The sequence below is a fragment of the Juglans microcarpa x Juglans regia genome, chromosome 5D (genome assembly GCF_004785595.1).
Source record: "Juglans microcarpa x Juglans regia isolate MS1-56 chromosome 5D, Jm3101_v1.0, whole genome shotgun sequence".
NCBI lineage: Eukaryota > Viridiplantae > Streptophyta > Magnoliopsida > Fagales > Juglandaceae > Juglans > Juglans microcarpa x Juglans regia.
In genome coordinates, this window is record NC_054602.1 from 3,156,034 (window position 1) to 3,173,718 (window position 17,685).

The following is a 17,685-nucleotide window of genomic DNA, read 5'->3' on the forward strand; positions in this document are numbered from 1 at the left end:
CCCTCGCCATCACCAGCTCCACCGCATCTCCCTCAGCCCTCTATGCTTAGTCATACCTCCCATTTGGCCTAGATGCGCGACGCAGGGTGGAGGTGGGCAGAGGGTGCAGACGGAACATGGGGGTAGGGATGAGGGAGAGCCCTGCTGGGCATTTCAAATTAGTGAAATCTGAAAGAGGGAACATACTTTTTGTTGCAGGGATAAATTAGTTATTTTGATAGGTCACGTGGGGTGTGATCCAATTGCTGCCAAATAGTGGTTGCTCCCCAAATTTTTTCATTCATTTATGTCATCTGACACGTCTTCTTTCTCTTTTAACCATTTAAATTTTAAAATTTATTTTTTAATTAAATTAAATTATATAAATATTTTATTATATGTGTTTTACGCACATAATAAATTTTTCTTTCATTATTTTTTATTTCCATTTTCAATCCAAACTCTTTCCTATAGTTTTAGGATAAAAGTAAATTTTAAATTAATTTTTAGAATATATATATACACACTGTTTTCCTTTAAACTAACATTTTACTTTATAATTTTGATTATCAAACTATGAAACTTTTCACTTTACCCCCCAATTTAAAACATAAGGTGCAATTTTACTCGTTTCGTTAGCATAAGTTACTTGAAATGGAATAATTACAAGCGTACGTAGTATGAAGGGCATTGGTCGAAGATTTAAATTTCCTTCATTTTTTTATCTAAATTATTTTTACAATTCAGAAAAACATAGACATAGCACGTGAACTCAATATCAAATATGAGTACTTTTATTCTAATGCATTCACATTGCATACAATTATGTTGTATTATTTAATTTAAAAGATAAATTTTAAAATTTAAATCTTACAAATCAAATCTTATTATTTAAGTGGTGTAAATTATGTACTCTATACACAAACTTGAGAACAAAATAACTGATTAGTAAGATTCACATGTTGTATCCATCTATTTTTAATTATAAAAAGAATATTTGGGTTAAAAAATTAAAAAAATAAAAAATAAATTAAGAGGACACATTTAGGGAAAAAAATTACCAATCGACTATTTCACTGTCATTTTGTAACTATAACCTTCTCAATATCCAAGCATCCCAACAATAAATACCTTATGAAGTCATTTGGTCCATGTTTATTCTGAAACCTTCCATTCCATACGTAACATAACCAACAGTGTAACACAACACCTGATGCTTCACCCACTGCCCCAGAGGAGAACCCATCCCACGCTCCCAACCACTCCAACTCCCGTTCTCCTTAAACCCCCACAGTTACAAAACCCTCTTAATCAACATAGCTTTGAACAAAGCTACAAGCACGTCTGCAACCTCCTCCTCTCCCTAACCCACTCCAGATCCCTCCCAAAGGGCATCCAAATCCACGCACTCATCATCAAATCAGGCCTCCAAACCATCCCCCTCATTTCTCATCACCTCATCAACTTCTACTCCAAGTCCCAATTGCCCCTCCTTTCCGGCCAAATTTTCGACGAGGCCCCACGTAAGTCGTCCACCACTTGGAGCTCCGTGATCTCCTCCTTTTCCCAGAATGAGCTTCCCTCGCTTGCCCTCGAGTTCTTTCGTCGAATGTTCCGTACTGGGGTTCGACCCGACGACCATATACTCCCGAGCGCGACGAAGTCGTGCGCCATTTTGTCCAGGTGTGATATTGGGCAGTCTATACATTGCCTCTCTGTGAAGACTGGGTTTGAATTTGATGTGTTTGTGGGGAGCTCAATAGTTGACATGTACGCAAAATGTGGGGAAATCGGATATGCTCGGAAAGTGTTTGATGAGATGCCTGGGAAGAATGTGGTTTCTTGGAGTGGGATGATATATGGATATGCTCAGTTGGGTGATGATGAGGAGGCTTTAAGACTGTTTAAGCAAGCTTTGTTCGAGAATTTGGATGTTAATGATTTTACATTTTCAAGTGTGATACGGGTTTGTGGCTATTCAACGCTACTAGAATTGGGGAAGCAAATACATGGGTTTTGCTTTAAGACGAGCTTTGATTCGTCGAGCTTTGTGGGTAGTTCTTTGATTTCTTTGTATTCTAAGTGCGGAGTTATCGAGGGAGCTTATCAGGTTTTTGCGGAGTTACCAGTTAAGAATCTTGGTACGTGGAATGCAATGCTGATAGCTTGTGCTCAGCATACCCATACGGATAGAGCTTTTTCTCTATTTAAAGATATGGAAGCTGCTGGGATGAAGCCAAATTTCATCACGTTTTTGTGTGTTCTGTATGCTTGTAGTCATGCAGGGTTAGTTGAAAAGGGGCGATATTACTTTCAGCTAATGAAGGAATATGGAATTGAGCCAGGGGGTCAGCATTATGCTTCCATGGTGGACTTGCTTGGCCGTGCAGGAAAATTGCTGGATGCAGTTTCGATTATTAAAGAAATGCCTATGGAACCAACAGAGTCTGTGTGGGGAGCTTTATTGACTGGATGTAGAATTCATGGGGATACTGAATTGGCAGCCTTTGCTGCTGATAAAGTCTTTCAGTCGGGCCCTGTGAGCCCAGGCATACACGTGCTACTGTCTAATGCTTATGCTGCTGCTGGAAGATGGGAGGAAGCAGCCAAAGCCAGGAAGATGTTAAGGGACCGCGGGATGAAGAAGGAAACGGGCTTGAGCTGGGTTGAGGAGGGAAATAGAGTTCACACATTTGTTTCTGGGGATAGGTATAATGTAAAAACTCGAGAGATCTATCAGAAGTTGGAAGAATTAATGGAGGAAATGGAGAGTGCTGGATATGTGGCAGACACAAGTTTTGTGCTTAAAGGAGTGGATGGTGAGGAGAAAAATCAGGCAATTAGGTATCACAGTGAAAGACTAGCCATTGCATTTGGGCTCATTACCTTTCCACCTGAAAGGCCAATCAGGGTGATGAAGAACTTGCGTGTTTGTGGTGATTGTCACACTGCAATCAAGTTTATGTCCAAGTGCACTGGAAGGGTGATTATTGTGAGGGATAACAACCGGTTCCATAGATTTGAGGATGGTAGATGCACTTGTGGAGATTATTGGTGATTGATATTGGAAGTTTTCATTCACATTGACCAAATACATATGCAGGCAAACAATTACTGGAAAAGAAGAATTTTGTTTCATTTTTTTTTTTTCACAATTGAAACTTTACTCCAGTATTTAATTGCTGTCTAATTGTATAATGCATTCAGCGGCTTTGGAATATTGTCAGATTGGATTTTGTTCAAATCTGAGAGGTTCGTCAAGAAAAAAAAAGGTTCATCTGCTCGGATCCATACATCCATAGGTATTTTATTTTTCAATCCATGTCTGGTCTGCTATCATATTACATTATTGCCGTGTCAACGCACCAGATCTGCGTACCCCAGCTAGCCCTGGATGATATTCACGAAACCAACAACCATCTTGATCTACGTTTGGTCTCCAAAACAAACCCATGCGGTGGAGAACTCAACTTGACTGTAACCATCCAGGAGAGCATCCATGAAAGTCTTAGGTCTCATCTTATCTCATATGCGAAAACAAACAAGAACTTGGGCCTCGTTTGTTTTCAAAAAACATCTCATCTCATTTCATCTCACTTCATCATTACAACTTTCTCAAATTTCCACACAAAATAAAATAAACAATTCAACATTTTCAAATTTCAAAACAAAAATAATATTAAAAAATATATTCTAACAATATTTTATTCAACTTTTTAACTTTAATCTCAATTCATCTCGTCTCATCTCTGAAAACAAACTAGCCCTTAGTTTTAAAAGATTTTTTTCCGACTTTCGGTCAAAGTAGAGGATTCAGTATCAGAGCCTCAAGATTCTGTTACCAATCGAGAGTAAACATCCTCCAATAGGTTTGTGGAATTAATAAGATAAAACGCTTCTGTCTAGCTTAAGCGAGAAAGGTTCATGGAGTTAAAAGAGAAAAATAGTTGAGGAAGGTTCTGCACCATTACGGTCCAATGCTTAAATTCCACGTAATTAGAATTAAATAGTGTTAAAGCAGCCTTGGTTGAGTGTACGGTTGGTTATGACCATTTTCATTTTTATTAGATTACACGTTTTAAGCTTGTTTTATCTTCCTCTTGAAGACAACGTGAATGTCCCAAGAGTAACCTAGATTTTTAACTGTTGCTGTAATTTAATCTTTTTTAATTATGCCTAAGATCACGTCCAAAACAGTTGTTGATTAAACAAAGATCTTATGGTGTATTGTCGCTATTAATAATCTGATGCCTCTTGCTTATAAAATAAAAAATAAAAGAGTAAGTTAGGTACAAATCTTAAATAGACAAGTTTCGTATATAAATCTTTTGTAAAAAAGTGGATTTCACTAATAAATAATAATTTTTTTAGGTGTGGTTCACTTTTTTACAGAATTTATATGAGACTTGTCTATTTAGAATTTGTACAAATCATTTTTCTTTTGATTTATATTCAATGAGAATTAACACTTTTAAACATTCTTTGATTATACTTTCTAATCTATTGTTTCGTCTAAAAGACATTTTTTCTTTGTTTCTTTTCTTTTAATTTAAGAGAGCTCTCATAATTTATGCTACCCAAAATCATTTTTTGCCCAACGGCTGCAATTCGAAAAAAACGTCTTAAATAGTTCAAATGGAGGTCAAAATATGTTATAAATTTTAGAAAAAAACTACCATGCTGCCCAATTGTTACCGTTAGTGAATTTTTTTATTTATTTAATAATTAAAGAAGTAATATTTAATGTAATAATGTATTTTTATATTTTTTTAAAATATTTAAAAATGATAAAATAAAATGTAAATAAAAAAATGCGGCACAGTAGTGCAGCTCTTTAAACACCAGAAGGTGACTTGGTCAATGCACCCCCCGTAAAGGAAGAGCCTGTGTCATTTTCAGGCATGTCACCATCCGAAACTGGGGTATGCATGTATGCATGTATAGTTTTGCCGGGTGTTCTGAACTGGGGTAGGTCGACGTAGTGTCTCGTTATCTGGGGTAAGACTATTATTCCGGATCACACCTTTCTCTTTGAAATGGAATACCTATACGCATCTACTTCCCAGTTAAGTATCTTTCGTTCATTTACGATGTTTTTTTGTCTAGTGAACCGAATTTCTGTTCTTAGTTCTTGTGCGTCTTCCATTTGTAAATCGATCTCTCTTTTTGAAACTCTCGATATTTGATTCCCTCTGCTGAAGGTGGAAAGGCCATTACAGTCATGACTTTAGATGCGGTTTCATGGTTGTGGAAAAGCATTGGCAAGATGCCCCTCTTTCTACTCTTCAAAGACACAAGGTGCTATACAATGACTGAATATCTTAAACGTTCCGAGTTTTTCAAGTTTTTTTGCTCTTTGTCATCGTACTGCCATTTGTGTTGTTATTTTTGTGGCAGTTTTTCCTTCTGCCACAAAAACCTTTATTTATTATTCATCTTTGATTGAAATAGTGAATTGATTCGAATGTTTTCTTTCTTTTGCCCGACTAATTGATTTAAACGTTAAACTTGCAACTTTACAATGTTGCCAGGAATGTTTTCAGAAGCGATGATATAGGCAAGGAAATAATGCAGATCGCACTCCCAACCGCGCTGGCTTTAACAACCGACCCTATTGCTTCTATAATAGACACTATATTCATTGGACGCATAGGTTAGTTCTTAATGTTCCTTTTTATTTAGTTGCTATTTCACAAACCTCCTGCATGGTGTCTGTTACCCTTTTGACTTGTGTTCAAGTTGTTGAATCTTGTGCAAAAGGTGATGCTATGCATCCGTAGACCTCTATTTAGGGCCGGGAACAACAGATACATATACGAAAATTAGTAGTAAGGACTCCACCAGATTTTGAAGTATATCTATTATACTGGTTCATAATATGGTATTGTAGAAAATATTTCCTTGATGTCTAGAGAACTGATATATGTGTAAATATGCATCTATCTTATCGCATTACTGTATTATGACACTCATTTCTCCTTATATGAGCATGGTTTTGTTAATTCTTATTCAACCCGTGACATGTTTCTAAACTGAGAACTTTTTCCCTAGATCAAAATTTGGGCTATTTAGGTTGCCGCATTATATCACTGTTTGGTTCTGGTCTTGATCACCAGGCTACTATTCATATAGGTGCTGTGGAGCTTGCTGCTGTAGGAGTTTCTATTGCTGTTTTCAATCAAGTATCAAAGATAGCAATAATTCCACTTGTCAGTGTTACAACATCTTTTGTAGCTGAGGAAGATGCTAATGAAAGATTGAGTATGGAAGCAGATGACAGTGAAGTACTCAAAAAGGGTTATGCTGTCGATCTGGAGATGGAAATGAAAGAGCTGATACCTCAAGTTGGTGTGCCTTTTCTCTTCTCCCCCCTCTTGTATTTGTTAAAGCACATGTTAGGAGTATTTTCCATCTTATGGAAGTTCCAATATCCTTCAAGTTTTTTTCTTATTCTTCCCCTGTAAAGTTTTGTGAATTAGTCTCATCTATTAACATGTTATGGATCTTGGTTTATTTTAAAAACAGAGTCTTCGTGCAAGTCATCAACCCTTACCAAAAGTTACAGGAAAACAGATGATAGAAGGCATATTCCATCAGCTTCATCAGCATTGGTTGTTGGTAGCCTGCTAGGGCTCATACAAGCTTTATTCCTCATTTTTTCTGCTAAGCCAATATTGAACTATATGGGGGTAGATTCTGTAAGTTTTCTTTTAGAAGTGCTAGGTATCACTTCACTTTCGTTGGAGTTCCGTTGTATATAATTTGCTTGCTAAAAATGGTTGGAGAAAATTTGCAAGTCATACCTTCAATGTTGTAGTATTGCATTGGAGAAGCAAATAAGGCTCCCATGTTCCCCTACCCATAGGCTCCCAATCAATCTAGCTTCATTTGTTATTCCAATATTCAAGTTATAGTAATCTGCATACAATTACTACATCACAATTCTGTTCCTGTAGAATTCTCCCATGTTAAAGCCAGCCCAACAATACTTGACACTGAGGTCTCTTGGTGCTCCAGCGGTTCTTCTCTCTCTGGCCATGCAAGGGGTTTTTAGAGGATTTAAAGACACAAAAACTCCGTTATATGCTACCGGTAAGTTTTCTTCATCTTGGGTTCTTTTGCATTTCCATCATCATTGATGCAAATTAACAGAACTTACTCTGCATTCAAATGTCATATGGAGATAATCTAATGAAGACACTTTGTTGTGGTTTAGGATTTGAAGAAGTATCCCTTTAATTTAAAAAAGTGTCAGCCTTTGTTCCACTCAGAAGATTGTTTTGAGAATTTGTGCCTATGGATTATGAAAATTTAAATTTGCAGAAGAATGTTTAAATAGTTGAAAAGTTAGGTGGTAAGCGCTTGGTTTATGGTTTATAGAAAATGGAGACTTTAATGTGCAACCTATCGCATGTATGTAATGTAATTGCTATGAAAAATAAATAAATAAATATATATAATATAAGTATTTATGTCTAGGATAAATAAACTTCTATGTATTAATTATTGTTTAATTCATTTCAAAGAAAGAAAAAAATCTTCCATGTTTGGCATTTTTGGTTGCAGATAAATCTTATTGAATAGTTCATTAAATTTGATATAGTGGTGGGAGATGCGGCAAATATCATTCTAGACCCACTATTTATGTTCATACTTCGTATGGGGGTTAGTGGAGCGGCCCTTGCACATGTTATTTCGCAGTAAGTATCACATTTGTGCTAATTAATTTCCATCATCCTGTTTCTGACTCTGGGCTAGGATGTGTTAATATTTTAGGTCTCTCACATCTATTTGTCATTTGGCATCTGATCTTTATAGGTACCTAATCTCCCTGATTCTCTTGTGGCGATTACTGAAAGAAGTTGATCTCTTAGCTCCAAGTATAAACGATCTTCAATTTGGGCGTTTTCTTAGCAATGGTGAGTGTCTTTAAATTTTCTGCCATGACTTGGAAAAGAATCCATGCCTTTCTTATTTTAGTATTCCCCAAATTATTTTTTTTTCTACAAATTCGAATGTCAGTGCTGCATATACTTTTTATTTCATGAATTTTAGGACTTGAGGAAATAAGTTTTATGTTATATGCAGAGTTAACGAAATCATTATAGCCAGAAACTTGATTACATGAACTTGTCAATAGATGATGAAAATAACCAGCTACCATTATCATTCAAGAGCTGCATGTACTTTTTATTTCATGAATTTTAGGACGTGAGGAAATAAGTTTTATGTTATATGGAGAATTAACGAAAGTTTGGAATATGAGCCAAACTTTCTACATCACTCTCTCTCTAGTTTCTCTCCGTACAGTTTTAGTTTTTTTTTCCTTCTGTTGGTAGTGATTCATCAATGGCTTTTCCTTCTTGAGGGGATTAGTGTATTCTCTGAATCATTAGGTTTGTATTGTCTGTGGCTTGGTTTAGATGGGGTTGTGCAAGGAGGTATTCATTGATCAGAAGTTGTTTGAGTTTAGAAAGGAGAATGCAAGGTGGTGGAGGATTATAGAAAGTAGTCATCGTGGTGTGAAATATATTTCAGTGGATTGGGAAACTCTGGGTTGGCTGGGTTCTATGGTGAAGGAGTGTGCAGTAACATTGGGTACTCAGGAGTTTCTGCGAACTCGTAGAAAAGGGGACACTGTGATAATAGTGAGGAAGGGACGTAACTTTAATGGTAGTTTTATCTCCATCTCAGAATTTGGTCGTGATAAGAGGAGAGGATTGCTTGTGATTCCGGAAGGAAGGAAGGGGGAGGGATGGAAGAAGCTTGCTGATATTTTAATGGAGATGGCTGATATCCAGATAGTTGCTGCAAAGAAGAACAAAGGTGAGGGAGGTGCTCCATCATCGTGGGCAGGAGGTGCAAGGTCGTACAGTGAGGTGCTGAAGAAGGTATTGTATCATGCTGCATTAGACGTGGTGTCAGGTGTAACCATCTCTGAGGACGTGTAGCGGCATGGTGTAGCAAAAAGCAGATTGGCGGGGCTAAATGAGGAAAGCATTTTGAAGATGTTAGCTGGATTGGAGGAGAAGATCGGCATTGTGTTAGATGAAATAAATTATCTAAAACGCTGCGTTAAAGGTAAGGAGGTGGTGGGCCGAATGGTGGGTGGTATGGGTCTGGGCAGAGCGATGGGCTTGGGCAAGGGTCAGGCATCAGGCCCTGTGAAGGCCTGGAGGGCAGTGGAGACAGTTGGGTCGGGGAAGGTTCTCGGATCCGAGATATCGGACCAGGGACAGCGGGTGGCGCCGATAAGTTCATTACCGGCAACCCTGCCGGCAGCTCGGCACAGAAGCTGCCGACAACCTTGGTCAAACCCTCTGGTGAGACGAAAAAGGAGATCCGACTCGGATCCGAGATTTTGGACTAGGGTTATGTTGCTCCTGTGGCGCCGATAAGTGCATTATTGGCAACCCTGCCGGCACAGAAGTTGCCTACACCCTCGGTCGACCACTCAGGTGAGACGGTAAAGGAGTTTCGACGGGAAGAGGTAGAGGGGGGGGAGTTTCTGGCGTTAACTTCTGCGTCTGTGGAGAATGGATTATCGGAACTGTGTGTGGTGGACGAAGTCCCAGAAGTGGTGCACGAGCAGTCTGGCTTGAGGGATAGAGAGATGTCTCTTTGCGGTGAGGTGTTTTCGCGGGACAGTGATGTGGTTCAGAGTGGTCTTCCACTTTTGGTGATGAGTAGACCTGATGAGTTATTTTCTGGGGATGATTCTCCTCTTTATAATATGGTTTTAAGTGGTGAAACAAATAAGCTGGATGTTTCGGTGATTCCCAATAACAGTGTTGGGGAAGAGGGGGCTCTTACTCCTTTATGTACACTCCCTCCCAGTGATTATGGGAGTTGTTCGACGAATTGGATTTTTAAAAAGGTAGAGGAGCTACAGAAAATTTTTGGGGTCTCTTTTGGAGGTTATGAGGAACAATTTATGGCCCTTTTTGTGGCTATTGAAGCTAGCCGTTCGAAATCAGCTTCAAAACAAGATAGGGAACTTAAACGCTTAACATGCTCCATCAATTATGATGTCAAGGAGGGGAGTAGTGGAAGGGTTAGATCAAAAGGGAGGGGTAAGTTAAGTTTTAATGAAGCCTAAGATCGTTTCTTGGAATGTAAGGGGTCTCAATGATAGAGACAAACACCTTCGGATCAAAGCGCTATTGAGATTATGGAAGGGAGATGTGATATGCTTGCAAGAAACAAAGTTGGGTTTTATTGATAGAATTTTTGTGCGTAGTATTTGGGGATGTTCTTATATGGGTCGGTCCTATTTGGCCTCTCAGGGAGCATCAGGTGGAGTATTATTAATGTGGGATAAAAGAGTGGTTGAGGCGATTGAGGAGTGTGTTGGAGAGTTTTTGGTTTCGGTGTTATTCAAAAATATGAGCGATGGGTGGATTTGGGCTTTTGCAGGGTCTTATGGTCCTAACATAGATAGAGATAGACGACGGTTGTGGGAGGAGTTGGCGGGAATACACTCTTTATGGGATGTGCCGTGGTGTATGGGGGTGATTTTAACATTACTCGTTTTCCTAGTGAACGATCGGGGCATCATCGACACACTTTGGCCATGGCGGAATTCTCTGAGTTCATCTTTGATATGGATCTTATGGACCTCCCTTTGGTGGGTGGTGAGTATACTTGGTCTAATGGCCGTGCTTGGTCGAAATTGGATCGATTTCTTGTCTCACCGTTATGGGAAGCCCGCTATCCAGAAGTTAGTCAGAAAAGGTTAGCTAGAGTCAGCTCAGACCATTTTCCCATCCTCTTAGATTGTGGTGGCATTCAAGGGGGTCGCCGGTATTTCAAGTTTGAGAATATGTGGCTTAAGGTGGACGGGTTTGTAGAGATGGTGAGAACTTGGTGGACTTCGTACCAGTTTAGTGGCACTCCGAGTTTTATTCTTGCAGGTAAGATGAAGGCTCTAAAGCAAGACCTGAAGAAATGGAACTTGGAAGTTTTTGGTCACATTGACAATCAAAAGTCTATTTTGATGGAGGAGTTGCAGGAGTTGGAGGGTAAGGAATTATTGGGAAGGGCTTCGGAGGAGGAGTTATTGAGAAAAGTAACGGTTGTGGCAGAGTTGGAAAGGGTGTTGCTGTTAGAAGAGACTTCATGGCGTCAAAAATCCAGAGCCCTCTGGTTGAAAGAGGGTGATAGGTGTACGAAGTTTTTTCACAAAATGGCTAATTCTCATCGACGTAATAATGCGATTGAGTTGTTACATTCAGGTACACAGGTGCTATCTTCTTCAGCTGATCTAGAAAGTCACATTGCACATTATTATGAGACTCTGCTTACCGAACCAGTAACTTGGAGGCCGAAGCTTGATGACTTACCATTTGAGGCAATTGATCCGCAGCTTGTGAGTGTATTGGAGAGACCTTTTGTGGAAGATGAGATTTTCAAGGTCATATCTGGTATGGCTAAGGACAAAGCGCCGGGTCCAGATGGTTTCTCAATGGATTTCTTCCAAACTTGTTGGAATGTGGTGAAAGGTGATGTCTTGCGGGTGTTCAGTGAATTTCATGCTTATCAAAAGCTTGAAAAATCACTTAATGCGACTTTTATTGCACTCATTCCAAAGAAATATGGGGCGTCGAATATTGAGGATTTTCGCCCAATAAGTTTGATTAGCAGTGTCTATAAGATTATTTCAAAGGTCCTTGCTAATCGGCTTAGTCTAGTGCTGGAAAATATTATTTCCAAGCCTCAAAATGCTTTTATTCATGGGAGATATATACTTGATTCGGTGCTCATTGCAAATGAGTGTTTGGATGCTAGATTGAGGGAGGGAAGTCCAGGTATTCTTTGCAAGCTAGATATGGAGAAGGTTTATGACCATGTGAACTGGGATTTCCTTTTGTATTTATTGAAGAGGTGTGGTTTTGGAGATAGGTGGATTTCTTGGATGCGTTTTTGCATTTCAACGGCCCGGTTTTCAGTGCTAGTTAATGGCACTCCTGCAGGTTTTTTTTCATAGTTCGAGGGGTTTGCGACAGGGTGATCCATTACCTCCCTTTCTTTTTGTCATAGTTATGGAGGCGTTGAGCAAGATGTTGCAGGCTACTGTTAGTGGGAGTTTTTTATCTGGTTTTCAGGTGGGAAATGGCTCTGGTAGCTCTTGTATCATTTCACATCTTCTTTTTGCAGACGACACTCTGTTGTTTTGTGAAGCGGATAGGAGTCAGGTCCAAACTTTGCATGCATTATTACTTTGTTTTGAAGCAGTATCAGGGCCTAAGGTGAACCTTGACAAGTCTGAGTTGGTTCCGGTGGGTGTGGTCCCTAATATACGCAATCTAGCAAGTCTTCTGGGTTGCAGGGTGTCCTCGTTCCCAATGAAATATCTGGGTCTTCCGTTAGGTGCTACTTTCAAGAGTAGAGCTATATGGGATGGGGTGGTAGAAAAGATAGAGAAAAGGTTGGCTGGATGGAAAAGGGTGTATCGAAAGGAGGTCGTCTCACCCTTATCAAGAGTACCCTTACAAACCTCCCCACTTTTTTATCCCTTTTTCCTATGCCTGCAGGGGTGGTGAATAGAATTGAGAAACTCTTCAAGGCATTTCTATGGGGAGACTTAGGGGAGGAGAAGAAAGTTCATTTGGTTAATTGGAAGACAATATGTTCTCCAGTTGAGTATGGGGGGTTGGGTGTGTGTAACTTGAGAACTTTTAATAAAGTGTTGTTGGGGAAATGGCTTTGGAGATATCATATGGAAGAGGGTTCTTTGTGGAGGGAAATAATAGATGCTAAATATGGGGTTGATTGGGGTGGTTGGTGTTCTAAAGAAGTGAGAGGGGGGCATGGAGTGGGGCTATGGAAGTTTATAAGGAAGGGGTGGATTATTTTAGTAAATCATATTCGTTTTGTCGCAGGTGAGGGTGACCGAATCAGTTTTTGGCGGGATGTGTGGTGTGGAGATCATGCATTGGAAAGGGTGTTTCCAGCTTTATATCGTATTGCAGTTAACAAGGACGTTTCTGTGGCGGAAGTGCGATTATTTACTCATGGTTCGCATCAGTAGAATATTCTGTTTAATAGAGATATTCATGATTGGGAATTATCTATGGTTTCAGATTTTTTCAGCTTGTTACATTCTTTAGGGTCTACTATGGCGCAACAAGACAGCTTGAAATGGAGGTTCCAGGATCATAAGAAATTCTCAGTAAAAGCGTATTATAAAATTTTGATTTCACAGGATCACACCTCATTCCCTTGGAGGAACATTTGGAGGTCTCGAGTGCCCTCTAGAGTTGCTTTCTTTGTTTGGAATGCCGCCCTTGGGAAGATCTTAACCACGGATAATTTGAGGAAGAGAGGATGCGTTGTACTGGATTGGTGTTACATGTGTAGAAAGAATGGAGAATCGGTAGATCATCTTTTACTACATTGTGATGTAGCAAGAGGGTTGTGGGATGAGATTTTTCGACGGGTCGGTGTGGCTTGGGTAATGCCTAGGAGAGTGGTGGAGCTGATGGGTTGTTGGAGGAAATTGCAGGGCAGTCATCAAGTGGCAGCAGTTTGGAGAATGATTCCGTTGTGTATCATGTGGTGTATTTGGACGGAAAGGAATATGCGATGCTTCAAAGACAAGGAAAGAACAATGATGGAGCTGAAGAATTATTTTCTGCACACTTTATTGCTTTGGTTTTCAGCTATTGTATTAAATGGGGATGATATACAAGAATTCCTATCTTTAGTTTAACGCTCTTAGAATGTATCTAGGTGTTCAACTGTATACTTCCTGTGTACTAAGTATATGCATATTTCATTCACATCAATAAAGTTTATATCTTACTTATAAAAAAAAAAGAATTAACGAAATCGTTATAGCCAGAAACTTGATTACATGAACTTGTCAATTGATGATGAAAATAACCAGCTACCATTCTGCTTGCATTAACTCTAGAATTGTACAACATACGTATATAAATGCATGTTGTTGTATTCAATGTTGCTTTCTGGGGGCGAACAAGTATTATAAGAATTCATTCTTTGATCTGGCACTGTGTTTCATAATATTTATACAAGGATACAAAATTGTATTGGACAGTTTACAAAACCTACAACTTCCCTCACGACCTTATCCTTAAAGCACACGTCTGTGCAAGTTATAATCAAATACAAGAAATTCTTGTAGTACACTATCCCTGTTGATCAGAGTGCACCTTTTGTTTTCTTGAATTCAGGATTTATGTTGTTGGTGAGGGTCATAGCTGTGACATTCTGTGTGACCCTGGCAGCATCATTGGCTGCAAGGCAGGGATCAACAGCAATGGCTGCCTTTCAGGTTTGCCTACAGATATGGCTGGCAACCTCTTTGCTTGCTGATGGGTTGGCTGTTGCCGGACAAGTAAGATTCATAATACTTTTCAATCAAATGCAAGGATGCAACTACCATCATTACCTTCACACATATGTATACAAAGACTTATGCTTGACTTGCCAAGGGACAGAAACTTGTATGAGATAATTTAACAGACAAAATACATTGAACTTCATACAATACATAAGCTTATACCCAAAAAAAACTTGGGATATTATATTTTTTTGAGGGAGGTGCCCCACCCCTTTTTCTTCCTTTACTTTCACTCAATATCATCATTTATAAATAGCCAGAAAAAGGTTTCTGTGGCTCAGACTGTTTTTAGTCATTGGAAAATGCTTAATCTGACTTCTTAAGAATCATGTACATCTCACTTCATTTCCATTTTTTTTTCTTTTTGAGCTTGGTTATAATATCATACAAATTGAACTGTCTTTAAAGCATGAATTTAGACGTGTCTAACTTGGCTTTGTGTGAATTCGTTTTTTATCATCGTTACCTCGATTCATACCAAACTATCCAGAAGCATGCTCTTTTCTGAATTGTCTCCAGGACAGACTGTAGTGACACCTTTTCTCAGGCAATTCTTGCAGGTGCATTCGCAAAGAAGGATTACAACAAGGCTGCAACCACTGCTTCTCGTGTTTTGCAGGTATGCTGGTTTTTGAGATTATTATTAAAAATGGCTTCTCGCATTCTGCATTGCTTATGGTTCTATAATGCAGTTGGGCTTGGTTTTGGGGCTATCACTCTCGGTCATCATTGTTGGTGTATTACAATTTGCCCCGAGAATATTTACACAGGACATCAATGTTCTGCAACTTATAGGTCTAAGCATTCCGGTATTCCCTCTCTCTCTCGAACCACATTAATGTTCTTTTTCCAGTTCACATGATTCCTATAATTTTTAGTTGTGCCATTTTATTTTATTTTGCTAGTTTGTTGCGGTGACTCAACCTATCAATGCTTTAGCATTTGTTTTTGATGGAATCAACTATGGTGCTTCCGATTTTGCATATTCTGCTTACTCGATGGCAAGTCCTCAAATCCCTTGTTTGCTCCATGCAATTTTTTCTTTCCATTTTTCTTTTTCCTGCCAAGTTTAGTTTGATTTCTTACTGAATCTTTAAGCCACCATTGAGGTTGGAAGATTCTACCCTTAGTACTTTACTTTAGAAATAAATTTATCCATAGCACTCTCTCATATAATCTCTGTTTGCCCTTTGTCCCCAGGTTTTGGTGGCATTAGTGAGCATAACGTGCTTATTTATACAATCATCAAGTCATGGCTTTATTGGAATCTGGATTGCTTTGTCTATCTATATGAGTTTGCGCGCATTGGCTGGCTTTTGGAGGTAACTACTTCTGCAAGTAGACTATCATATCAATCATTTAATCTCTTACATCTTTTGTTAAGTTGGAAAGAAATGCATGCTTTCATCTTTCTTCCTTTCTTTTCTTATTTGCTATAATATGGTTTCTAACAGGGATTATATGGAAGTATTGAGAAGAATTCAGTTGAACTTAACGTTCACGCTTTTAACTTTGCAGGATAGGGACTGGTACAGGACCATGGAGATTTCTCAGGGAATTATAGCTACCTATAGGATGTTCTGTACATTGATATTTTTTTTTTTTTTCCTGAATTCAGGTAATCAAACCCTGCATGCTGTAATGGGATGATTCATGTTTCCAACTAAAATATAATGGTATTTGCTTCCCATTTCTTTAACTGAAAATTTGGGGTTTCCTCGTAAATAAAATTAAAAATTAAAAAACTGGGGTGCGCAATTTTCCTCGGACAGAGTTATTTATTTTGGTTCACGAAACCCAAGTTCTGGACTTTATGATAGGGTATGTCCTTGTTTGGTGTCTATGTTTTAACACCACACCTACTTCCTATACCCCTCCTCTATGTTTTAGGAAGTTTCAGTTCAATTTTTAGAGAGTATTTAGTGCAAATGGTACCCAAAAATAACTTAAAACATTTCACTTTTGCTATACTTTGAGCAAAAGCTTGCATGGTAGCTGTTCCCACTCGGAAAGGTAACCCAGACAGCAACATCCCTGAAAATGCCTAGAAAGTGAGAGAGAGCTCGCGAAATGAAAAACAACAAACTAAAATGGTATGAGTTTGAGCTCCACAATCCAACATATCTGTCATACCAAAATGTCCACCACAGACTACTCTTGCCTTTCATTGCGCAAAATGTGTTCAAATGGTTTCAAGAAGAATCATACATTTTGAAATATGCCCTATTTTAAATATGGTCTCTCGTTGCAGTGGTTGGGATATAAAGTCACTCGAATACCCGTCATTAAAGACAATAGACTCGGTTTCGTGGATGTGAGTCATGTGACATTAATATAATTGGCGCTTTGTCTTGAGTTACCAATTAAAAAAAAAAAAACAATAGAAAATAAGATTAAAGAATAATATTGATATTTTAAAATTATCCCATTAGTGTAATCCTCTTTTACTCAATTCCTTCTACAAGTTCAGTATATTGGAAAAGGCCAACATGATGTATATTAAACGTGTAAAATAGGCACACGCATTGCACTCTGGTTTTTATGAGCAATATCGTACGGACAAACAAAACTTTACACGAAGTTAACACTAAGTAAAAGAGAAATATGCACCCAACTTTTAAATTTACCTTTATAATGATCCAAATCAATCATCTTCACCTCAGCGGTGAAATGATGCAGAAGATGACACCAATCCACAAGTCAGCATGCATGCAGAATCCCCCTGCTTTTTTTTTTTTTTTTTTTTTTTTTCTCTGTTTACAACTTTGCCTAAAAGCAACTTGCCAAGAACCATTTTCATGGTGGTAACTCTTTTTTTGTTACTTTTCCTCAAAGTTACTTTCAAGGATTTCGTTAGTGAAATTTTGAAGAAGACACGAAACGAAAGGGTGAGCGAGGAAGAGGTTAGAACTTAGAACTTAGGGGAGCAAGTTTCACTCTTCACTCTTTTCACTCTTTTTATTTTTCTCCTCTTTGCATGAACGGCCTGTTTTATATTTACACTTTATCATATTTAATTATGTCAGTTAAAAGTGTCACAATTTAAATGAATTTTTATTTAAATTTTATTAAATTAATTAAAAATAACGATAACTGTTTCATAAAATTTTTTTTTTCTATTAGTCACTATTTACCACCTTACACTTTATGAAAAACATCTCATACTCTATGAAAAATATTCATACACCCTATGAAAAGTTATAGATATAAAATATAAGAGTGAATAATAATTGATACATAGCATTTATCTTATTTCATTCATTACTTTAAAGTGTTAAAACGGACGAAATATGAACAAATTCAAAGTTTAGGTTAACTTTACTTTTTTTTCTATTTATTAA

At 38.3% G+C, this 17,685-nt stretch overlaps 2 protein-coding genes across 7 annotated transcripts; both read left to right on the forward strand.

Annotated features, from left to right (window-relative positions):
* Positions 1 to 1,134: 1,134 nt before the first annotated feature.
* LOC121266463 (putative pentatricopeptide repeat-containing protein At5g52630) lies at positions 1,135 to 3,297 on the forward strand. Its single transcript, XM_041170286.1, has one exon. It carries the CDS (start codon positions 1,193 to 1,195, stop codon positions 3,035 to 3,037), a length of 1,845 nt encoding a protein of 614 aa, XP_041026220.1. The 5' UTR covers positions 1,135 to 1,192; the 3' UTR covers positions 3,038 to 3,297.
* Positions 3,298 to 4,890: 1,593 nt separating this feature from the next.
* LOC121266464 (protein DETOXIFICATION 42-like) lies at positions 4,891 to 16,043 on the forward strand. 6 transcript variants are annotated; one of them, XM_041170287.1, is made up of 14 exons: positions 4,891 to 5,044; positions 5,181 to 5,277; positions 5,511 to 5,632; positions 6,112 to 6,327; positions 6,505 to 6,677; positions 6,936 to 7,071; positions 7,583 to 7,679; positions 7,798 to 7,898; positions 14,175 to 14,338; positions 14,892 to 14,963; positions 15,037 to 15,153; positions 15,250 to 15,345; positions 15,545 to 15,666; positions 15,799 to 16,043. In XM_041170287.1, the coding sequence occupies exons 2-14, from the start codon at positions 5,201 to 5,203 to the stop codon at positions 15,992 to 15,994; spliced, it is 1,689 nt and encodes a 562-aa protein (XP_041026221.1). In that variant the 5' UTR covers positions 4,891 to 5,044; positions 5,181 to 5,200; the 3' UTR covers positions 15,995 to 16,043. The 6 variants fall into 6 exon arrangements, 5 of the variants coding, with proteins under 5 accessions (XP_041026221.1, XP_041026222.1, XP_041026224.1 ...); XM_041170288.1 differs by having other exon boundaries at positions 15,863 to 16,043; XR_005940807.1 differs by lacking the exon at positions 15,799 to 16,043 and having other exon boundaries at positions 14,905 to 14,963; positions 15,545 to 15,590.
* The last annotated feature ends 1,642 nt before the right edge of the window (positions 16,044 to 17,685 follow it).